Source organism: Dipteris shenzhenensis, chromosome 12 (assembly GCF_047967505.1).
Source record: "Dipteris shenzhenensis isolate YYH24624 ecotype China chromosome 12, Dip_SZ_1.0, whole genome shotgun sequence".
Lineage (NCBI taxonomy): Eukaryota > Viridiplantae > Streptophyta > Polypodiopsida > Gleicheniales > Dipteridaceae > Dipteris > Dipteris shenzhenensis.
In genome coordinates, this window is record NC_141607.1 from 5983534 (window position 1) to 6008634 (window position 25101).

At 43.4% G+C, this 25101-nt stretch overlaps 1 protein-coding gene across 2 annotated transcripts in view; it reads right to left on the bottom strand.

Moving 5' to 3' along the window:
- Nucleotides 1–22815, bottom strand: part of LOC147895733 (uncharacterized) — a 60833-nt gene extending 38018 nt beyond the window's left edge. For both annotated transcript variants that reach the window (XR_015541880.1, XM_087382466.1), the window contains exons 1-2: nt 22139–22815; nt 21577–21772 (exon numbers count right to left, since the gene is read on the bottom strand). Coding sequence is in view for 1 of the 2 variants with exons in the window: in XM_087382466.1 (XP_087238592.1) it covers nt 21577–21772; nt 22139–22317 (375 nt within the window). In the remaining variant the exon portion in view is untranslated. The remainder of the gene's footprint in view (nt 1–21576; nt 21773–22138) is intronic.
- Nucleotides 22816–25101: the final 2286 nt, after the last annotated feature.

The following is a 25101-nucleotide window of genomic DNA, read 5'->3' on the forward strand; positions in this document are numbered from 1 at the left end:
TTGGCCCTCAACCAACTAATCAAAAATCCTTACAAAGTCATCATCATTTGCATATTGATCCTTCATGGCATCAAGCTTATTGTGGTATGCAATCGTGATAGCTGAAACTTGTGGTTTTATGGATATTGTATCTAGCATTGACTTCCTTGAAAGTGCATTTGCAACACATTTTTCTTGCCAAGCACATGCACAATCTGAAAATGAAACATGGAAAAGAAGTTGTTCACCGCATGTATTTTTCTAACATCATCATTTGCATATTGATCCTTCATGGCATCAAGCTTACGGTGGTATGCAATCGTGATAGCTGAAACCGTTGTTTTATGGATACTGCATCTGGCATTGGCTTCCTTGAAAGTGCATTTGCAACACATTTTTCTTGCCAGGCACATGCACAATCTGAAAATGAAACATGGAAAGGAAGTTTGCCCACCGCATGTATTTTTCTGACAGCTTTCTCTTAGTGAGAAAGTAACTCAAGGATTCGTCATCTGTCTGGACATAAAATCAGCACCTAAAAAATAGTGTTTCCAGATAGAAAGAGCATGTATGACAGCCAACATCTCTTTCTCATAAATCTACAAATACATTTCAGCATCACTAAGCACCATGCTCTATGCGACCACTCTTCCATCCTACATAAGCACTCCTCCTATGCTGTTCAGATACCGCATTGGACAACAAAGGGCTTGTGTGGATCTGGCAAGATGATGACAAGATCGGAGAATAACTTTTCCTTAAGCTCCTCAAAGACTGCAATTTCCTTGGTACCCCACTTGTCCTTCTTATGTGGAGCATGAAGGAGAGATGCTATCTCTTCAAAATAGCAGATGAAATTGTACCCAGACTCTGCTCCCTCATGAGCCACCTTGTATAAAGAGATTTCTATTGCAATAAAGACATTGGAAGGGAAACAAGGGAAGGGGAAAAAGGGCGCGGGGAGGGGGGGGGGGGGGGGGGGGGCGCACCTCCCACTTGTAGGTGCGGTGAGCGTGGGAGCAAGCACAAGAGTCGAAGCTGAACGCTGTCACGTCAACTAGAATAGAAGAAAGTACAAAGTACATGAAGATAGACCCTAGGACTAAGTGTCCTAGGTGTCACATAGGACTAAATGTCCTATGTGGCATAAAAGGCACCAAAACACTAAAGTGCCTATAACTATGCCTACAAGGCACATACCAGGGCCCATAGGGCATCATTACGACCGGGAGAAGATGGCCTACAAACCCCCCTCCATGGTATGGACTGAAGTATTTTGGAAACGTCTCATAATACCTGGTATTTTCTGGTCATGGTGACACATGTTCATCTAGCCACCTATGAATGTACAAGGTATGTCAGATCATGTAACAAAGGGAACTAAGTGTAAAGCCTGTCGAAAGACTTCAAACTTGGGACGAGGAAGTGCCTTTGTAAACATATCTGCTATGTTGTCCTCTGTGGGAAGGTAGGACAACTCTATGTCTCTTGCTGACAACCACTCACGAACATAATGATAGTGAACTTCAATGTGCTTGGTACGCGCATGAAACACTGGATTACGCGCAATGGCCAAAGCACTCTGACTGTCAGTGTAGACCATAGTGAATGATGTCTGGCGAATACCAAGATTTGAAAGTAACTGTCGAAGCCAGATACGCCCTACTGTAGTAGTGAAGGTTGCCCTATACTCATCCTCAGAGCTGGACATGGCAACTGTTGGTTGCTTCTTGCTTAGCCAAGAGATACATAAACTGCCAAGTAAAAACAGTTGCCGGTATGTGACACTCTGGTGTCGGAACAACCTACCCACTCACTATCCGTGTAAGCATGCATGGTAAGTGAGCCCTGATCACCATAGAAGAGGGCTAAATCCTGAGTGCCTTTGCGATATCTGAAGACTCTCTTCACTGCCTGCCAATCCTATGAACTGAGCATGTGCATCAACCTGCTGAGCTGGGATACTGCATACTGTAAGTCAGGTCTAGTGTGGCATAAGTAAATGAGACATCCAACAGCCTACTGGTAAAGAGTGATATCAGATGGTGGGCTCCCATCATGAGCTGAAAATTTGAAGCCAGGATCCACTAGAGTAGAGATTGGCTTGCAATCTTCAAACTGAAAACGATCAAGGAGCTATCCAATATACTTGGACTGTGACATATGATACCCCCCTCAACATGAGCAAACTGAATGCCCAAATAATAGTGCTTGCTGCAAATCAGCCTTGAAAGCTGCAATATGCTGAGTATCAGGGCCTGTGATCAGCATGTCATCCACATATAAAATCAGCACTAAAAAATCAGATCCATTCCCACTGACATAAAGAGTGGGCTCTGTGGGGCTATTTTGAAAACCAAGGGACAGTAAGTGTGCATGAATTTTGGCATACCATGCCCTGGGTGCCTGCTTCAAACCATAAAGGGCTTTTCTCAGTCGGCATACCTTGCTTTCAAAACCAACAACCTCAAAGCCAAGAGGTTGTGTCACATAAACTTCTTCCTGCAGATCCCCATGAAGAAAGGCAGTCTTGATGTCAAGCTGGTGCACTTGCCAATGGTGATGGGCTGCAATGGCAATAACACATTTAAGAGTAGTAATCCTTGAAGTGGGAGCAAAGGTCTCCTCAAAGTCAATGCCTTGTTGTTGGGCATACCCTTTTGCAACAAGACGGGCTGTGTCGATCTATGCTGCCATCAAATTTCCTTTTTAACTTGTAGACCCACCGGGTATGTTGCGCTCTAGTCGAGGTAGCATGACCTCGGAAGAATCAGTCGACATTTCCCTTAAAGGATCTATCTCTGTAATATATGTGTTTGCGCTTCATGTAAATGATCGGGAGGGATTTAATGTCAAGGTCCTAGGTGAGGGCTCATAGCACCAGACTAGGTAGATCTAAGGCCAAGAGCCTAGTGCAATGATTGTGCCTAGGGACAAAGGAATTAATGCATCCCAAGAGAGGGGTGGAATGTTACCTTAGCAAGGCTCTATATGGATGACATGTGGCATCTAGATCTATCTAGGGAATTGGGGCTTGTTGAGGCTAGAGAGAGAAGAGAAGGAAAGGATTCACGTTGATTTTTAACTAACGAAGATCTCTGTCTGCTTGTTAGCCTTAGCGAGATATGGCTGGGAGGTGATTCATGGTGCTACTCCCGTGATCGAAGTAGAGAACAAGGTAGTGAGAGTGTTTGACAATTGGTATCAGAGCCTGTGGAGAGATCAAGGGATACGTGACGAGGAAACGTCGTGTTCATGGGCTTGGTGGCTAGTCGTCCAACGATGGCCTACGCAAGCTAGATAGGGGATAAGAAGACCTTCACGTGAACGATAAAGAGTTGGATCGTCGAACGATCTGAGCGCCAATCGACGGACTGACTGGGTGATGCTGCGACGTGACGAACGGAGGCTTCTGAATTGTGGCTTGAGCCTAGGGGTCCCATAAGTTAGTGGCGGACAGCGGGTTTGTAACCTGGGTGGAACGGCTGGTAATTGGCGATGTCCACGAACTAGGAAACGAAGGACTGGTGGCGCTCCCACTGCGACAACGAAATCAGAGAGAAATGTGACGTGCATGAGCGGAACACGTAGGCGTTAGTACCTTGTTTGTTATGTGTGTCTGTTGCTAAGTTAGTGACGAGTGCACCTGATAACATCCTATCTAATCCCGCAGCAACGGGGTATACGGCCTTTAATGATACGGAGTTAATTAAAATGAAAGGGCAAGTGCCCAATCATGAAGTCATTGTGTTGTTTGACTCGGCGTCAACTCACAATGTGATTAACTCCAAGCTCGTGAAGAGGCTGAAATTAAAAACAAGCCCATCTGACTATGCGTATACAGTCAGGATGGCAGATGGAAGTTCAACTGAAGTATGGGACCAAAGGGTTACCCAGTTGGTGCTTCGGATTCAGGACTACGCTGAGAAGCTTGATTTTGAAATGACCAAACTTGCTCATGCAGATATAGCCCTGGGTACGGCGTGGCATTCTAGAAAGATTCCAGCCATTGATTGAAAAAAGCACGTATATCAATTCAAGATGAATGATGTGCTTTATGTCTTACGAGGTGAAAAAGATATACCTCAGGGACCGTTGGTTTCCGTGATGGAAATCCAAAAAGCTCAAGTAGAGTTTTTATTCCTTTGCACAGCATCGGTAGAGCCGGTTGATGATTCTTCGGCTAGCACTGATGTTATGCAAAGTGGTGAGATGGCCAAGCTGGCTAATCTTATAACAGAGGAGTTCTCTGAATGTTTTAGGGATGAACTACCTTATGGGTTACCTTCAGAGCGGAAAGTTCAACATAAGATTCAACTGATCCCGGGGCCAGAACCTGTAAATAGACCTCCCTATAGAATGAGTTTTACTGAGAAGACGGAGGTGCGTAGACAACTGGAAGAATACCTCAAGCTGAGGCAGATTCAACCAAGTTTCTCACCTTTTGCTTCGCCAGTGATATTAAAGAAGAAAAAGGATGATACGTTTCGCTTCTGTATAGATTAGAGAGCATTGAATAATATCACTGTTAAGCACAGATATCCGATGGCTCGGATTGATGATTTGCTAGATGCATTACATGGAGTCGTGATTTTCAGCAAGATAGATCTTAAGTGTGGCTACCATCAGATCCAGATTAGAGCTGAGGATGTGCATAAAACTGCTTTCAGAAGCAGATTTGGTCATTATGAGTTTTTGGTAATGCCCTTCGGACTTACCAATGCTCCAGCGACATTCGTCATGCTTATGAACGATTTACTACGTCCGTATATCGGAAAGTTCGTAGTACAATCCTGATATTCAGTAAAAGTATTACTGAGCATCGTGAACACTTAAGAGTAGTGTTCAGTACTTTGAGGAAAGCCAGTCTTTATGTAAATAAAAAGAAAACTATACTGTGTATGGTTAGGCTTGAATATTTAGGATTCATAATTACTCCACAGGGGGTAGAAATGGATCCGAAGAAAGTGACTGCGATACTAACTTGGCCAATCCCTCAGAGTCTGACCGTGTTGCGATCATTCTTGGGATTTGTCCAGTTTTATAGAAGGCATATCAAAGGATACTCCGGAATAGTATCGCCATTGACTGATCTGACCTCAGATAAAGTATCTTTTATTTGGGGACAGAATCAAAAAGAAAGGTTTAACACCATAAAACAAGCTCTGGTCTCAGGACCGATGTTAAAAATAGTTGATCCCCAGAAACCGTTGTTCCTAGAAACCGCAAGTGGCATTGCGGTAGGAGCAGTCCTCCTTCAAGAGGGAAGGCCAGTAGCCTTTGAAAGCAAGAAGCTTTCTCCCTCTCAAAGGAATTGGCCAACTCATGAATTGGAGTTGTATGCTGTTATCCATGCTTTGAAAACATGGAGGCATTATTTGTATGGTTCAGAGTTTTACGTGGATGTGGATCATGATACTCTGAAACATTTTTGTAAACAGCCTGACTTGAGGCGCCGCCAAGCTAGGTGAGCAGAGCTCATGCAGGAGTTTAATTTAACGATTCGGTACCGAAGAAGAAAAGATAATAAGGTGGCTGATGCGTTATCTCGCATTATGCACAACCTGAGTTTCACGGATTTAGAGAGTACTCTAATGACCGAGATTAGAAAAACTCAAAAAGTGGACGAGTTTGTCCACAGCTTATGGCTTAAGGCTCATGTGTTGAAGCCCGAGGAAAGTGAGAAGGATGACCTAGCATCCAGAAAAGGCCAAACCTATGCAATATATAGCATAAGGGATGGTATGCTAGTTAGAAATGGCAAGGTTATAGTACCTGGTCAGAATGATCTCAGGCAGAGAGTCATTCGACTCGTGTTCGGGACATCCAGGGATCGAGAAGACATATGATCTCGTGAAGTGAGATTTCTTTTGGACAAAGATGAAAAAGCATATTTATGAATATGTGACACGGTGTTTCTCGTGTCAGGTAAGCAAGGCCGAGCGGGTGAAGCCACCCGGACTTTTACAGCCCTTGGAAATACCACTAAGTAAGTGGGAGAGCATTTCCATGGACTTTATTGTAGGGCTGCCTACGACGCAAGGAGGATATGATTCTATCCTTGTGATGATTGATCGTCTAACCAAGATGGCTCACTTCATTCCGACTAGGGAGTCTGTTAGTGCCCCGCAAGTGACGGATTTATTCATTAGACATATATTTTGTCTGCATGGATTGTCTAGATCCATAGTGTCAGACAGAGATGTCAGATTTGCCGGTCATTTTTGGACAGCGATATTTGAGACACTAAGGATTGAGTTGGGAATGAGTAGTGGGGATCATCCTGAGACGGATGGTCAGACGGAGAGAGTCAACCAGACTTTAGAGGATATGCTGAGAGCATATGTGTCATTGAGGCAACATACGTGGGACAAGTGGTTGCCATTGTTGGAGTTTGCCTACAATGATAAAAAACATTCATCTACCGGGTTCAGTCCGTTTGAGCTGAACTATGGTTATAGACCAACCAATCCAACTATAGTTGGAGTACCTCAGAAAGTGCCTAGTGCCGCAAACTTTGTAGTTCGGATGCGGGAGATAATATCCGCCAGGCTATGGATAGAGCCAAGGTGTATGCGGATGAAAACCGGTCTATAAGGGTATTTAAGAAAGGAGAAAAAGTTTTTCTCAGAGTTCCTTCGCACTCGAAGTCGTTGACTTTAGGAGAGTGTGCTAAGTTATCACCTCGATACTGTGGACCGTGGTTAATTCTGAAGAGAATAGGCAATGTAGCCTATAAATTAGAATTGCCACAGGGGTGTAAGGTGCACCCGATTTTTCATGTTTCGCGTTTAAAGAAATTTTTACATACATGTGACTCACTAATCGAAGGTGTGGTTTTGTTTCAGGAGATAGAGGATATTGCAAGGCGCAAATCAACAAGAATCCTCGACCGAGGAACAATGCAAATACGAAATCGAAACATATCCACGGTGTTGGTTGCATGGCATGGTCAGCCTCTATCCGAAGCTACCTGAAAATCTGTATATCAGTTGCGGAGAGTGTTCCCAAATTTTATCATCGAGGACGCTGATGTCTGAAGAGGGAAGGATTGTTACGCTCTAGTCGAAGTAGCATGACCTCGGAAGAATCAATCAACATTTCCCTTAAAGGATCTATCTCTGTAATATATGTGTTTGCGCTTCATGTAAATGATCGGGAGGGATTTAATGTCAAGGTCCTAGGTGAGGGCTCATAGCACCAGACTAGGTAGATCTAAGGCCAAGAGCCTAGTGCAATGATTGTGCCTAGGGACAAAGGAATTAATGCATCCCAAGAGAGGGGTGGAATGTTACCTTAGCAAGGCTCTATATGGATGACATGTGGCATCTAGATCTATCTAGGGAATTAGGGCTTGTTGAGACTAGAGAGAGAAGAGAAGGAAAGGATTTACGTTGATTTTTAACTAACGAAGATCTCTGTCTGCTTGTTAGCCTTAGCGAGATATGGCTGGGAGGTGATTCATGGTACTACTCCCGTGATCGAAGTAGAGAACAAGGTAGTGAGAGTGTTTGACAAGGTACCAATGGCATGCTTGCCGGAAGGGAGATCTACTAATGCCCCATGTGTCATTTTTGGCAATAGATTGTAGCTCAGCTCTCATTGCATCCATCTACTCTTTGCTGTCAAAAGCATCTTTATGCCACAAAGGCTCTTCATTGCAAGCTATAGCAAGGAGTACAAACTCAAGAAAGTGACCATGTATCTGTCTATTCCCTGATCTTGTCCGGGCAGCAAGTGGTTGATCTTGTTTGTTGTCCGTCAACGTGTCAATAAGCCATCTGGGAACTTGCCTTTGCTGTCTATTGACAGCTCTTTCTTCAATCACTGCATCATGAATAGTGGGATCATTTTGTGCTAGAAGAGAAACCTGCAAATCAGCATGGGGTGCTGGCTGAATCATTACTTGTTGGAGGGCCTGCACGAGGCTCATGTTGCTGGTCAAAGTCTCCCTCTGAGGGAAGCAGAGGTAACCAAGAGTCAAAGGCATCAAACATGTCAACTTCTGGCTTAGCTTTGCAGTCCACGAGGAGAAGCCGAATGTTCAGCAAAGATTACATCTCTACTGACAATAATCTTCCCAATATTTGGTTGGTATAACCGATACCCTCTACTCCTAGCTGTAACCAATAAATATGCATTTGATTTCCTTATCATCAAGCTTATGTCTCAGCTGAGATGGTACATGAACATATGCAAGAGACCCAAAAAACTCTCATGTGTGAAAGTGAAGGCTTCTTGCCTTTCCATGCTTCATAAGGTGTAACAGTCCTCAATGCCCTTGTAGGTGATCTATTCAGCACATAGTTGGCACACATCACTGCATCAAGCCAAAATTTATTGGGCAAGGACTTGGCCTTAAGCATGCATCTGGCCATCTCCATAGTGGACCTGTTCTTCCTTTTACGAACAGGATCATGCTGAGTGTAAGGAGTAGTGCATGAGTGAACGATGTCCCGTGAAGACAAAAATGCATCAAACTCCTTTGACATATACCCTCCCCCCCTATCTGTGTTGAGGGTGACAAGCTTGCATCCTGATTCAATCTCAACCATATTCAGCCACCTCTAAAAGCATGAGAACACTTCAGATTTGGCTTTTAAAGCATATACCCAGCAATATCTTGTGAATTCATCAATGAGAGTCATGAAATATTTGTACCCCACAATGGCATTGGTCCTCATTGGGCCACAGACATCACTGTGCACTAGCTGCAATTTTCTTTGTGAGAGTTTTGGACTATTCTTTTGAAAAGGAAACTGATGCATCTTACCCAAAAGACAACCCTCACACACATGTTTGAAAACTGTGTGAGTTTGAGGTACATCATTTGCCATGCCCTGTGAATGTAACTTGGCAAGAGCTCTATAATTGAGATGACCCATTCTCTCATGCCAAAGATGAGTTTCAGCAAGCTGTGAATCTGAAATAGCAAATGCTTCAATAGAGAGTGCAGCTGAGCGATCATCAAGGTGATAAAGCCCCTTTTTCAAAGTGCTAGTGAGAACTATGGCATTGTCATCATGAAGATCATATACTAGGCATCTGTATCCATCAAAAATCACTCTGAAACCTGAAGTGGCAATTGCTGAAATTGAAACCAAATTGACTTCAATTCCAGGCACAAAAAGAACATTTGTCAAAGTGACAAGATGGCTTGAAATGGATGTGAGCTGCACATCTCCAATTCCTCTTACAGCATAGGAAGCATTATTAGCACATGTGACAGTCCCCCTCGAGGTACATTAGCTAAGGAATGAAACAAGTGTCTGCAAGATGTGACGTGCTTGGAAGCACCATTATCAAAATACCAAGACTGAGCATCATTAGCAGTAAAAAAAGCATCAACTTTGGAGGGATCAAAAGAGCAATGGTCAGCCCATGCCCAATCATCCTGGAGAGCATGTGCATGCGAGGCATTGACTATCAATGCTTTCTTTTTCTCCGAAGCAATGCGCTTCCTGCATTCTGAAATTTCATGCCCTGGCTTGCGACAATAGTTGCATCGTTTCTTCTTTGACTTATCTGCTGTATTTTTAGATGCATTGGAGGAATTGCCACTGTTAGGCACATATTTAGGCTTGCCCATAGGCTTGGAAGCCTTGCCTTTTCCTGTCTGCTGTGAAGCAAAGGCATGATTAGAAATAGTAGCTTGCCTATTAGCACGACTTTGCTCTTCCTGCAAAAGCAAAGTGACCAGCTGATCAAAAGAGTAGTGGTTTGGATTACCCATGGCCACTAAACGAAGGGTTGTAGCAAACCCTTGATATGTATCTGGCAGCCCATTCAATCATCCATAGAGTCACCTTCATTCATACTGACTTCTTGCAATTGCCTTCTTAAATATGCAACACATGCCTCATTGAGAATCTGATAAAGAGAAGCCAATTTGTCCCGAGCATCCTTTCTTGTCCTGCAAGAGTGGATGTGTGAAATAATGAGTCTCTTGCATGATGAAGCAATACAAGAATGTGCATTTGCATCTCTTGCATTCCATCTTGTTTGTTCCCGAGTTGGAGGAACAGCAGCAGGGGTGCTAGAGGATAAAGCATCAGGAGGGGTACCCTCTGCAAAGGGACCAGCAATAGGAGCAGCCACTGTAGCATTGGCTGGCCTCAGATCAACCCCAGAAACAATATTCCAAAAACACCTTCCAACAAGTATATGTTTCATGAGATAAGACCACATCAGATAGTCGGTGCCATCCAACTTATCATCTTCACAAAGAATGCCAAATAGATCATGATTGTTGCAAGCGATTGCAAATGGGATACCCTGAAAAGAAAAGACCTAAAAACACAAAAGCCTCAAGGCTATCATTGCAAAGAGCTGGCTGTCCAAAAATGACAGTAAATGTTTGCAAGTCATGTTCTGCAAATTTCCAGCCCAGATCAAAGGGCAAATGCAAATTTGACCCAAATGTGAATGTGTCAAAGAATGACCATTGCAAAAATCAGCAAATTTGGCAAAAGAGCAAAAAAGCCAAAAAGAGGGTGAATACAGAAAAGCCCCTAATTTTGCTGAGATTTTGCAAATGTGACCCAATGTCTTGCAATATGACCCAATGTCTTGCAAATGTGACCCAATGTCCTGTAAATGTAACCCAATGTCCTGCAATCTGAGCAAGAAATTGCAATCCAAATCCCAGGGCTCCAAGGTCTTGCAAGAAATTGCAACAAAAAGAAGAAAAATGAACTAAAATTCCCATATTTGCCAATATCCTGCAAAAGCCCCAAAACTGCAAATGTATGTAGATGACTACAGTGAGATCCAAAAAGGGTTATAGCAAGCAAGAACTATAAGAAAACAATACGTCTGTGCTCAACAGATAACAAGATCTCGTACGCAAGAGAGAAAAGCAGATAGTATAAAAAATCAAAATTTTGATTATTGTAGAACTGATACAATAGATGGTACTACCTCCCAAAAGAAGCTTGGATGGCGTGCTCGAAACAGTAAAGAACGGAGGCTGGATGCTAAGAAATCAGGGTTGCTGTAGCCAGTGATGAAATGGGCTTCACGGGCTTGCTCTTATATAGCCACCACTAGTAGTCGGTTAGACCCAATTGGGTGACCGACCCAATCCGCCCAAAACAGTCTACTGGGGGTCAGTTCCGAAATAGGCCACCGACCATACGATAGAATCGGTGCGTAAAATAGAGCAACTAACCTACGGTTTTCCGTTCGACCCACAGCCATCCGAGATCATCTGGGGCTCCAAACAGGCCCCGCAACTCGAGAGTGGACTGCCCCGAGAAATGCTCCATCTACCCTCAGTGCGGTCAGTCATGGGATGCCTTCCCACACTTACATGTAGCCTAGTTGGCAGTATGTCAACTCTATCTGAATCCGTCCAGCCATCAAGCCACACGGTCCCCATCTGGTGTCCAAACCAAGACCTACCAGATAATCGAGCTACTCAAATGCCTTCTCATATGAGAGACTTACAAGTAGAGTTAGCTGATTCTCGCGTAGTTACACAAGAGTGAAGCATTGATATCTAACACCCCCCTGAATGTCCACCCGCAAGATAACTTACTTTTTCGGGCCAATGTCAAGTCGATGAAGATGCCTCTCCAGAGGTCTCTTCCAAAAGCCTTCGTGAAGATGTCCGCAGCATTCTCTATAGCCGGACAGTACATCAAGTCGATCTCTCCATCCATGATGAGCTCGCGTACACAGTGATATTGAATCTCAATGTATTTTGTGCGAGCGTGAAACACAGGGTTCTTTGCAATCGCCATGCAACTTTGATTGTCACATAATAACTGCGTAGGCTTGTTTTGCACTACATCCATGTCTCCTAAAATCCTCCTTAACCACACTGTCTTACAAGAAGCAAAACATGCTGATTTATACTCAGTCTCGATAACAGAAAGAGCAACTGTGGATTACTTCTTGCTGACTCATGACACAACTCCAGATCCAAGTGAGAAACAATAACCTATCACTGATCTCCTGCTGTCCATGTCTTCTGCCCAATCCGAGTCACAGGATTCAATCAAGATGTTGCCCTTGGTATAGATGATGCCATAATCAAGTGTGCCTTTGATGTATTTCAGCACCCGTATCCCTGTCCTCCAATGGTTCTCCTGGGACTTATTGAAAAACTTAGTACACCAATCGCAAAACTGATGTCCGACCATGTGTTACACAAGTAAATCAAACTGTCCACAAGCCTTCTGTACTTCGCTTCGTCCACCAGTGGTGATGAATCCTCGTTTAAGAGCTTCACATCAACCTCCATAGGGATACCAACTGTCTTGCACTCAATCATGCCAAATGCCTTCAATATTTCTTCAACATACTTTAACTGTGAAATGAAGATCTGTTTCAGCTCTTGTCAAACTTCAATCCCTAAACAGAAATGCACCAGTCCAAGGTTTGTCATTTTAAACTCTCTTCCTAGCAAATGCTTTGTCTGCGAGATCTTCTCTTCATGGTTCCTTGTTATGACAAGGTCGTCCACATAAAGGACCACGATCATACACTTGCCTCTTTCTCAGAAGATATACAAATTTGCATCAGATGGGCTCCTCTTGAACCTGTTTTACAAAAAGTAGGCATCAATCCACTGATACCACACTCGTGGAACTTGTTTTACCTCGTAAAGTGTCTTCTTCAGTTTACGAACTTTACCTTCTGAACCGAGAATCTTAAAACCTGGTGGTTGTTCCACGTATACCTCCTCCTTAAGATCTTCATTCAGAAAGACGAATTTTACATCCATCTGAAACGCGGACCAACTTCCCTAGACAGCTAAAGCCAAAACACTGCGAATTGTGGTTAGTCGAGCTGTGAGAGCAAAAGTATCCTGATAATCAAAACCATATACCTGTGCGAATCCTTTTGCCATGAGCCCAGTCTTGTACTTATCCAACGTGCTGTCAAACTTATACTTGATCTTGTACACCCACTTGGTGTCAATTACCTTACGTTTTGATGATCGATCCATAAGGTCTCAAGTGTTATTTTTCATTATGGAGCCATACTCCGACTGCATAGCCTCCATCCACCATATGCATGTGCCTCTTCAAGATACTTGGGTTCTTCAACACGGATCACCTTTGTCATCAAAGCGTAGTTGACCAAGTGTTCATGCGTCCTTTGCTTCTCTAATCTCTTGGACCGATGGTGTTCAGATGGTTCCTCCTCAATGACTGGAGGTTCTCTACCGTCCAAAAGCTCCTTTACCTACTTCGAGAATGACCGTTGCCGTTCTGATTCTGTAGGCTCTTCTTCCTCTTCTTTATCGTGAATCCTCTCAAGCACCGTTGGGGGAGTTCGGTCTGTTGTTGGTGATTGTACTAGATGGATATCCTGATCTTGGTTGTCTGAAAAGGAAGCATCCTCTTCCAATTGATGCGACTGTTCTGAAAAGACCACATCGCATTTTACTATTACCTTCTTCGTAACTGAGTTATAGAGACGGTAACCCTTTGCCTCTTCAATGTAGCCCAAAAAAATACACTTTCGGCTCTTCGAGTCCCATTTGATCTTGTTAGCATCACGAACACGCACAAAATAATCACATCCAAAAACTTTAAAATGTGCAGCTAAAGGTTTCTTACCAGAAAAGACCTGCAGTGGAGTCATCCTGTTCACAACCTCGTGTAGCTACGATTCAGAATGTAAACAGCCGTGTTACATGCTTCAACCCAAAAAGTCTTTGACAAATCTTTTCCTTTCATCATACTCCTGCCCATTTCGCAAATGATGCACATCTTGCGCTCTGCTACTTCATTTTGCTGTGATGTATGTGATGGGGATTTCTACCTCTTGATCCCATGACTTTTGCAGTAACTTTCGAATTCACTTGATGTGAACTCACCACCTCTGTCTGATCTCAACTTCTTCACCTTTCTCCCTATTTCTTTCTCGACCATTACATGCCATTCTTTGAACTTACTAAAAGTCTCGTCTTTAGTCTTCAGGAAGTATATCCATATCCTTCTACTGTAGTCGTCGATCAGCGTCATGAAGTAGTAGGAACCACTACTTCATGACTTTTGCAGTAACTTTCGAATTCACTTGATGTGAACTCACCACCTCTGTCTGATCTCAACTTCTTCACCTTTCTCCCCATTTCTTTCTCGACCATTACATGCCATTCTTTGAACTTACTAAAAGTCTCGTCTTTAGTCTTCAGGAAGTATATCCATATCCTTCTACTGTAGTCGTCGATCAGCGTCATAAAGTAATAGGAACCACCCAAAGCTTGCATCTCCATCTTTCCGCAAAGGTCCGTGTGAACGAGCTCTAAAGGAGCCTTTGTCCTAACGAGCTCTAAAGGAGCCTTTGTCCTGCTGGTCTCTTTAGAAAAGAACTGCCGATGCCGCTTGTCTATGATGCAAGCTTCACATACGTCGGACAGATCTATAATTTCTGATAAGTCTACAATCATTCCACTTTTATGCATCTCCTTTAAAGAACTAAGGTTTAGATTATCAAACCTCTCATGCCACAGCTTAGTATTCTTCACACCGGCTTAAGCACTGAAAGCTGAGAGTTCGTAGATGTTCTTCCCTTAAAGATTCAAAATCTGTACGCCATTCTTATCGAATTGAACTTTGAGGTCCCGATCCGTGATCGTAGAAACGGACAAGTTCCTCTTGATATCTGACACATAAAGAACATCGGACAACTGTTTTACAACTCCATCTGACTTAAGTGAAATCGTACCTTTTTCTTTTGCTAGACATTTTGCATCATTGTCGACTGCTATCAGGATGTTATTTCCTACCGACTGTAGAGAGGTATACCAATCCTTCCAACTGGTCATGTGATGCGATGCACCACTGTCAATAATCCAAGGTTCATCCGCAAGTACATGAATTACCTCCGTGCAAATCTCCTCAATTGCTACGAATAGCTGTAGTGATACTGCCTACGCGCTGTTACTGGACTCTTTCTTTACTCTGTTCTTCTCATCTGTAATCTTCTTCCGACACTCATTCTGCTTGTACCTTGCCTTGTTACAATAAAAACACTTGATCTTCTTCTTTCTCTTTTTATCATCAGAAGAAGATGGATTACCAGAGTCCTTACCCTTACATTTCTTTGATCCAACATAGAAAGCCGAATCTTCTCCAGTCCTCGTCTTTTAACGCATCTCCTCCTGAAGCATTGCGCTAAAATCCTCAAAATTGAGAGACGAATTTCTGTTCTGCGTATTCAATACCGTAACAAGACCATCGTACTTTGGTGAAAGAATCCGTATGCACCTTCGTGCTAGATTCTTACTGGTGATGGTGATACCAATCGCAATCATCTGATCGCGCACATTCTTCACCCTAGTGATGAACTTCTCTACCGCTTCAGACTCAAACAATTTCTCGTTCGCGAGTTGAGTCTCTAGATTTTGAATTCACATCTAATTCGTGATCTCGTACTGATTTTTCAAGACCGTCCATGTCTCCTCCGCTGTGGTAACATGTTGAATTAACGCCATGATAGAATCACTTACACTGCAAACAATAAAACACAACGCATCTGCATTTATTCTTGTCCACACAAGAATCTCATCCGTACTTTATACTATCTGTTGTCCTGCATTAGCTATATCCGATCTCGCAAACAGCTTCACATCCACCCCAATAGCAGTATCCAAAAGCTCATATGTGCTTAGGATTATCTTCATCTTGAACTTTCAAAGTGGATAGTTAGTACCGTTCATCTTTTCGCTCTCGTCGAACGGTGAAATTCGCAGTCTTACGAGCTGGACCATCTCTCATAATCTCCTCACAAACAAAAACGCACTACCAAACCTTCTTGCTAGAGCCCAAGCTCTGATACCATGTAAGAAAATAATACGTATGTGCTCAACAGATAACAGGATCTCGTAAGAGAGAAAAGCAGACCGTCCATGCCTCCTCCGCTGTGGTGACATGTTGAATTAACGCCATGACAGAATTACTTACACTGCAGACAATAGAACACATCGCATTTGCATTTCTTCTTACCCACGCAAGGATCTCATCCGCAGTTGGTACTATCTGTTGTCCTACATTGGCTAGATCCGGTCTCTCAACCAGCTTTACGTTCACCCCAGTAGCAGTATCCCAAAGCTCATATGCGCTTAGGATGGTCTTCATCTTGAACTTCCATAGTAGATAGTTAGTACCGTGCAACTTTTCGCTTTCGCCAAACGGTGGGATTTGCAACCTTACGAGCTAGGCCATCTCACAATCTGCTCGCAAACAGAAACACACTACCAAATCTTCTTGCTAGAGCCCAAGCTCTGATACCATATAAGAAAACAATACAACATCTGTGTTCAAGAGATAACAAGATCTCGTATGCAAAAGAGAAAAGCAGATCGTATGGAGAATCAAAAATTTGATTACTGTAGAATTGATATAATAAATGGCGCTGCCTCCCAGCCGTGCGCTCCTATGAAAGAAGCTTTGATGGCGTGCTGAAAACAGTAGAGGATGGAGGCTGGATACTAAGGAATCAGGATTGCTATAGCCAGTGATGAAATGAGCTTCACAGACTTGCTCTTATACAACCACCACTAGTAGTCGGTTAGACCCAATTGGATGACCGACCCAGTCCGTCCAAAACGGTCGACTGGAGATCGGTCCCGAAATAGACCACCGACCATACGATAGAACCGGTGCGCAAAATAAAGCAACTGACCTACAGTTCTCCGTTCGGCCCACAACCATCCGGAATCATCTGGGACTCCAAACACACCCCGAACCCGAGAGTGGACTGCCTCGAAAAATGCTCCGTCTACCCTCAGTGCGGTCAGTCATGGGATGCCTTCCCACACTTGCATGTAGCCTAGTTAGCAGTGTGCCAACTCTATATGAAGCGGTCCAGCCATCAGGCCACACATGGCCCCCATCTGGTGTCCAAACCAGGACCTACCGGATAACCGAGCTACTCAAATGCCTTCTCCTCATATGGGGGGCTTACAAGTAGAGTTAGTTGGTTCCCGCGTAGTTACATGATGAGAGTGGAGCATTGATATCTAACAAGAACCAAGAACCTAGTTCACAGCCAATGCCAAAACAGGTACGAAACTCGTACGTGTGGAGCTGCGAGCAGGTACAAGTACAAGCTGTAATAACAGTTGATCTGCAAGTACGTGTGTACAGAAGGCATGTACGCCTGCATGTAAGTTTGTACGAAAGCAAGTACGCCTACAGGTACGCTTTTGCGGAAGCAAGTGCGTCTGTACGAAAGGCAAGTGCGTCTGTATGAAAGCAGGTACGTCAGGAGGTACGATTGTACAACAAAGGTACGACACATGTATGTACCACTGTACGAATGGCGCTGGACTGCAAGCAGACGAGCAACAACAAGAAAATGTGAGGCTGTACGGGCAAGGCACATGACCTATACGGACGTCCGTACAGTCGTATGGACTGTACGGATGAGGACGCAACTCGAGCTGTTGAAGGCTGGGAGCAACGCAGGTCCAGGGACAAGGGAGCAGGTCCTAGGAGCTCTGATACCACTGTAGGTGCAGTGAGCGTGGGAGCAAGCACAAGAGTCAAAGCTAAAGGCTGTCACGTCAACTAGAATAGAAGAAATGAAAGTACCAAGTACATGAAGATAGACCCTAGGACTAAGTGTCCTAGGTGTCACATAGGACGAAATGTCCTACGTGGCATAAAAGGCACTAAAACACTTAAGTCCCTATAACTATGCCTACAAGGCACATACCAGGGCCCATAGGGCATCACTACGACCGGGAGAAGATGGCCTACACCACTACTCCCCCCACTTTCTCTCTCTAATGTGATTTGATTCCCAGCCTCATCACTGAGTTTCCTGCTTGCTGTTTGGAGTTTACAGCCTCCAAATGAGTCCCTTCTACAAGTGCAATTCACTCCAGAGAGATGCGAATTGGTTCCCCTTGCTGTGTTTTGGTTTTCAGCAGTTCTAGCCGTAATTTCTAAGGTGTGAATTAACTAAAGCCTGTGGTTTAGTTGGTGGGAGCTGCGTTAAGGTTTCCTTTCAGGTTTCAGACCTCTTACTCCAGCCTATACTTGTCTGCCCCGTAATTTTCCTGACTGATTCACTCCAGCGTGATGCTAATTGGTTTCCCTTGCTGTGTTTTGGTTTCCAGCAGTTCTGGCTGTAATTTATAAGGTGTGAATTTACCAGAGGCTGTGGTTTTCTTGGTGGCAGCTGCGTTAAGGTTTCATTTCAGGTATCAAACCTCTTGCTCCAGCCTACACTTGTCTGCCCTGTAATTTTCCTGACTGACACATACAGTTCCAGGCCTCCAAGGAGACTTCAACTGTTCTTTGATTGCTTGCTGCCCACATGCCAGCCCATGTGCTGCCCATGTGGCAGCCCTAATTTCCTTGTCAGACCAGCCCATGTGGCAGGAGTCTAACAATCCCTAGTCCATCTCCCCAATGCACTCCTCATTTGCGAGCTCACAAATGGGGAAGTGACCACTCAACAAAAGCCTAGTTAGCCCTCTATGAGATGGCAGCCCAATTCCCAGAACAATGTTCCCTCGAGTTTGAGGATTGTCAGCCACTCCACACTAACAATTTTGCTTCTTGTCTAATTGAAGGATAAAGAAACCCTGCTCCTCCAACACTACCACAACACATGTGAACCCTTGGATGTCCACATGATTGACCCATTCGAGAGCAAGATGCTAAGAGACATCTTTATTCTAGATTTTATTCATGATTCAAAAATACTCCCGAATTTATATTTCTCCCAAGAAATAAAGACAAATATTTTATATTGACTTTGGTCAAAAAAGCTGACTTCAGTTAACTAGTACAAGTTTCATTTCTCTTTTGCGTTGCACTAGTTGCATGCATTTTGCTAACCTTGATGGGTTAAAATGTTGGATATTGTTTGTGCAAGGTGCATAACTTTGGAGTCTGCTTCATTCCCTCTGACTTTTAAGGGGAAAAGCACAAGACAAGTGGCGCCTCATTTACTGAAGGGCCCACTTGAGCTAAAATCACTTAAGGCACACCCCACTTTATGGAGAAAGCACCTGCATGAAAGCCCTTGCTTTTGGAGAAAGCCGCCTATTCTAGGCAAGAATAGCAAGCCAGCTTTTGCAAAGCATGTGCTTTCTAGTTGCTTGTAAACTAAAAGGCTATGAGCTCTATCTCAATAAAGACCAGGCGGGGAGGGAGGGGCTAGCCCTTATTTAGTGCTGTGTTCTCTCTCATTTCTTCTCCCGCAGTCTCTCTCTATTGTGATTTGTTTCCCAGCCCCATCATTGCATTTGTAGCTTGCTGTTCAGAGTTTCCCCGCTTCTAGATGAATTCCTTCTAGCTGTGAATTGACTCTCCTTGCTGCAATTTGGTTTCCAACCAGTTTTGGCCTCATTTCCTAAGGTGCGGATACACCAGAGAGAGCATGATTATGGGAGCTGCATTAAGGCTACGGTTTTAGTGTTGTCAAGCGAATTAATTCTAGATGAAATCCATAATGACCTTTATCACATCATTTCCAAAGATGGCATACGGATGGATGCCGCAAAGATCAAAGCCATTCAAGAATGGCCCAAATTGAGAACAATGCAAGAAGTGGGCATCTTTTTAGGGCTTTGTTTCTACTACAGGATGTTCATCAAACACCTAGCTGATATCGCAGTCTCGTTACATGATTTGACAATAAATTTGCAGTTTTCAAATGGCAGAACTCCCACAATAGCCACAGAGTACATATTGCCAGAAGTCATTCCTCCACCTATTTTGGAAACAATTCCGTCATTTAGACCCATGCATGCACACATACATACACAGAGAGAGTGATAGAGGACAGCCTTTTAACATCAAGCAGAAGTTAACCACGGAGACGATTCTCTGTTCCCGACTTACACAAGTCCTTGGATGTGGACTGCGACACTTGTGGAGAGTGTGTTGGAGCTGCTTATCAAAATGGGCACGTGGTTGCCTACAAAGTAGGAGATTGCGAGATGCCATACATATGGGGACATATAAGAAAGAGATGTTGGCAGTTATTCATGCTCTTACTATCTACAAGCACTATCTTTCGGGGGTTGATTTCACGGTCAAGACAAATCACCAAAGCCTCAGGTACTTCCTGACCCAAACCAAGCTCTCATAAAAGCATTTCAGATGGACAAATTTCTGTCCATATTCCATTTTCAGAATGTCCATACTCTGGGAGCGTAGAATAGAGTGGCAAATGCCCTTTCCAGAAGGCCCCAAGAAAATAATGTCACCACTGCCCATGATAAAGACCGTGAAGAGATGAAAGAGCATTATTTACGGCACCCAGACTTTGCAAATATCATGGACAATTTTCAGCAAGGTCAATCCACCAGCCAGTATTCTCTCAAGGATGGATATTTGATGAAGGATGAACATCTGTGTGTGACCCCTGACATGCGGATGAAAGTAATGAAGGAATCACATGCACCAGCCTATGCAGGTCATCGAGGTATATCCACCACAACCCAAGCTATTGAAAGGTACTTCTTTTGGCCAAGTAAGCGGAAGAATAAAGTTACTTCCTAAAAAGTAAAGTATGACAGACAAAATTCCCATGGCTGTTGATGCCACTTCCAATGCCTCAAGCCCCATAGCCATGGAGTTCATCTTTGATCTACAGAGATCAAAGAAAGGAAATGATGGGATTTGGACTCACTTTATTCCTGGGAAGGAGACAATCACAGCGGATCACATGGCAAAGTTGTTTATGGCACGGATCTTCACGCACCATGGTTTTTCTTCAATCCCAGTTAGACAATCAAAGTGAGAATGTGAATTCCACGGTGCAAGATCTCCTGAAGTGCTATGTGTCTGAGCCAAAAGCTGAGTGGAAAAGATACCTTCCTTTCATGGAGTTAGCAACAACACCACCACTCATAATTCCACAAGAAAAGCCCTTTTGAAGTGATCTATGGGACAGTGATTTTACCGCCCATTCTCGCGACCAAGGATGAAATTTCTGCGGCTGACCACTATGTCCAAGACCTCAAGACAGCTTTTTCTCAGATTTGGACAGCCATAGAAGAGAAGCACAAAAGAACAGCCGATAAGCATAGAAGTGGAAATGAATCTCCAAGAAGGAGATTCTAGTTCAAGAAAGCCAAGAAGATGAAAGGAAAAGAAAAGGTATATCCAAAGCTATCTACCAGATATTACAGACCTTGAGCCAATACATGAAGTCGCATACGGAGTAGAACTACTAGAGAATTGGACCCTCTATAATACGATTGGAGGTCCAAAAAGCTGCCTCTTCCTACCTCCCTATGGAATTTACTAGTTTGGGCTACTGCCATCCCATACTAATGACGCTGACTCATCTTTGATTTCCAACAATGACTATTGATGTAGTGGTCTGTACTGATGCAGAAACGACATTGACTTGCCATGTTTACTTAGCAGAAGTAACAGATTATTAATAAAATAAATACACCATCAAAACTCGAGGAGACATGATGGTAGAGCATCACTGATGGAAATTTCCAAAATTAACAAATATTTAAAAACAAGCGAATGAGAGACTGCCATCCGCAGTAATCACCCCATCAAAGGCACATACAGACCAAGAAGCTACTCAGCCAGAGTACTTCTAGCCTACAAAAAGAGAAACCAGGTTAAAGAAAACAGAGAAAACGTTGAGTGTTACCTCATAATCGCCTTGATGCATGAGAAGTAAATCCCGGCTTCCAGATATCAACTGCCAGACAAGCCCCCTAAGGCAATCGGGAATGCCTTTTCTAATGCGCCTCTTCACAACATTGGGTTTCCGTCTGGCATAATGCTTCCAATCAGTCCCACCAACTCCGATCATTTTTCTCCATTTTCTCAATCTTTTCTCCTCTCTGTTTGATGCAAAGGATCCCAAAGTACGCGTTACGAAAAAGCATGCCGATACTGCTGTTCGCATGCTTTAAGTAGGTGCTGTAAAATTACTAACAGCCCAACGCTCGGGATCATTTTTTATTCACGTCTGGGCACGCAATTCTATGTATCATGATAGATCAACATTGTTCACGACTGTACAAAGGAGCCCTGAACGATGGCAGTACACACTCGATTGTCCCGGACGGATCGACTTTGGAATGTAAAGAAGCCGCCGATTTCCGACTTCACTATATCTTTGAACTATACTTCAGGCGTACTTCGAATCATTCTAACCTTCGAATACTAAAATGGACAGGAGATTTATTGTTTAAGTTGTAGCGCACCTATCTCGGTCAGTCCTTGGCCTGCATTTGCTGGAAACCTCCACTGGCACAGTCACCTGGTCGGATTTGATGAATCCATACTTATCAACGGGCCTTAAGGGGGGTACCGGTCCTGGTTCAAATTCCGCGAGATATGCCTGTGCGTTTTCCGTGTCCGAGTTAGCCCCTGGCGCCCTCATTGTTCAAGCAAGTGATCAGATGTGACGAGACCCAAGTCAGAGGCAATGCGGAATGACACAATGGCACAACAGCCTTTCAGCTTTCTCTATTATAGATGTTGGGCTTCTAACTCCAGGCAGATCGAAGAAGACTCTATACGTTTATTTCCAAAGCATACATCAAGGCCAGCTCGAGGAAAGAGAGGAAATGTGCAGGAGTATTGAAAAGCATAAATCTAGCACGGCTCGCAGTCGCAGATGAAGCAATGGAGGCAAAAAAATCGTGTGTTCGGAGTCACTACGGTGGGCAGGGTGCAAATCCAAGCAAGCACGGCGAGGCCCAGGGCCCGGAGGAACGACAAATTAAGGAGGGTGGTTGCAAGCGAGGCGCGCAGTGGTGATGGCGGACATTTGGAATCGACAACTCATGATGGAAGGATGGATGGATGAGGCAGAGGAAAGCGAGAGGCAAGCGGAGGCCTCCGGCTGGGCTGCTGAGCTTTCGGATGTCTTCTTCTTCTTCTTGAATGTTTTGTGGTGTCCTTCTTCTTATACAATACGCCATCGCCATCGCCATGTGAGCTGCTTCAGCAAACCCTAATCAAGAATGAACCTCATAATCGCCCCCTTAACCCCTCATTAACCCACCCACGTGAACCGAACCCTCATGTACTCTCCTAATAATCACATACCCTGCATGCATCCACCTAGCAACTTGACTTATTTATTTCTCAGAAAGTAACGCAGGGCCTGTTTCCGCTGTGCACACCCAGCAGTTTGACAATGATTGCTGGCTGGGTGTTTGGCCATCGGTGGCCAAAAGAGACCACCAGAGTCACTCTGGACTCTAGATATTGGCCATCGGTGGCGGAATCTGCTCCCAACCACCACCGCACCCCATGGCGGGGAAACAAGCCCCGAGAAGTTCGACCTAGCATAACAAAAAAATCCATTATCTTGGCCTCACATAAGAGCTTGTTCACGTGGGAGGGGTGGTTTGCAATCCAGTCTGTCCCTATCGGCAACTAGTTGCTGCTGGATTCCCTCCTCTTGAGTAGGGGCCAACAAAAAAACCAGGTTTTCCCTCCAAGAGAACCCAAATTCAATTTTTTGGTTTGCAATCCCTCCCTTCGCGTGAATAGGCTCTAACAATTTTCCTAACTTGAGTTTCTATTCTACCTTATATGTTATATGTCAATTTTTGAACTCAAATGCAAAGAATTTTACCTACAGCATAACCACTAAGCAACAATTCTGAACAGCTACAATCTAATTTTAAAAATATTCTACAAGGTATGTCAAAAGTACAAAGTTGATAAACTAGAATGCTTGGCCAGTTGCTAAGTATATTGTAAGTAGCTAATAATAGGCCAGTTGATCTAACAACTCAGAATGTGTCACATGGCTTCATAGGATTTTAGAGTTTCATAGTGCTAGCCAAGTAAAGACAGTGTTAGCTTGACTTAGCTACAATGCATGCTCACATGGCCAATGAACATCATGTCACAATTTCTGTGGCCAGTGGGCAAAGTAGATTGCCACATGACAAGCCTTTGATGAAGCCCATGGATTACCCTACAGTAACATGTTTCCTTGCACATTGAATTTTCAAATAGTAACATGTTTCCTTGCACATTGAATTTTCAAATTGGATCTCTAGTACATCTTTTATTGTGAACTTGCACATTGGATCTCTAGTACATCTTTTATTGTGAACTCCTAGCGTTGCTTTTGTATAGTACATTTAATTTTCAACTTTTGGGATTACAAGTTGCAAGTAGTATAAAATTCTTTCTATATAAATAATGGGTGCTTGTGTCTACTGTTGTCCCTTTCCAACTCAAGCTTTCAAGCTTGATGTCATGAAGTTTGCAAAATGAATAGGTGTAACTAGCCAAAAAGCTAAAGGTGTCATCAATCTAAGCGCAAGTGAGATTGTAGTCAACCTAAATTCTAATTTGCATCGTCATTACTATAACAACACATGGCTGAATGCAAGTTAATCTTGTAAACAAAAGGCCAAATGTTCCCCTCAAAGACCCCACAAAATCTCTTGTTTGTATGTGCAAGCATTACATCTCCACAATGTGCCTGCCAACTTGTATCCACACAAACCCATGTAAAACATGTAAAACTTCCTTACATCATAAAGATGCTGACCACTTTACTAAATTGTCTCCATCAATAAAAGCAAACACACTAAGACACTCTTCTTTAAGGATCACAACCACTAAGTCATAACATAAATATCTAGTTACCTTATTTAAAAGATTGAATGACATCATTGGCTTGCATAAATTTTAACATTCACTAGGTTCAATTCATGGCGCTCTCCTTTAAGGGTTACTTTTATGACATCAACAAGCACCTAATTTTTAGTCATAACACTTTGCAATGTAAAGTACTAAGAGAAACACAATGATTTTATCTTTGGCATCTTCTTAGTATACAAACTCTTATATTTCATGTATATATTTTATATAAAGCTTGGCAACCATTCCATTTCCCACAAATCCTTCAACATCATACCTAATGACAAATGCATTCAATGTGATTTTTACAAAAGAAGATGCTAATACCCTTTCCAAGGGGCACAATTCTAAATAAATAATCAAAGTAGCTTGACAAATTAATTTCCTCCAAGGGGGATTAAATGCTTCCATAGATGCATATTGATCAGTTCGCTTAAGCTCTATTTTAAAAGATATTATTTTATTTATAGATGGTTGCTATATGCCATGCATATTCTTCATGGGTACTTAATGACAACTTCAACATAATTCCCTCTAGGGGTGTTTATCATAC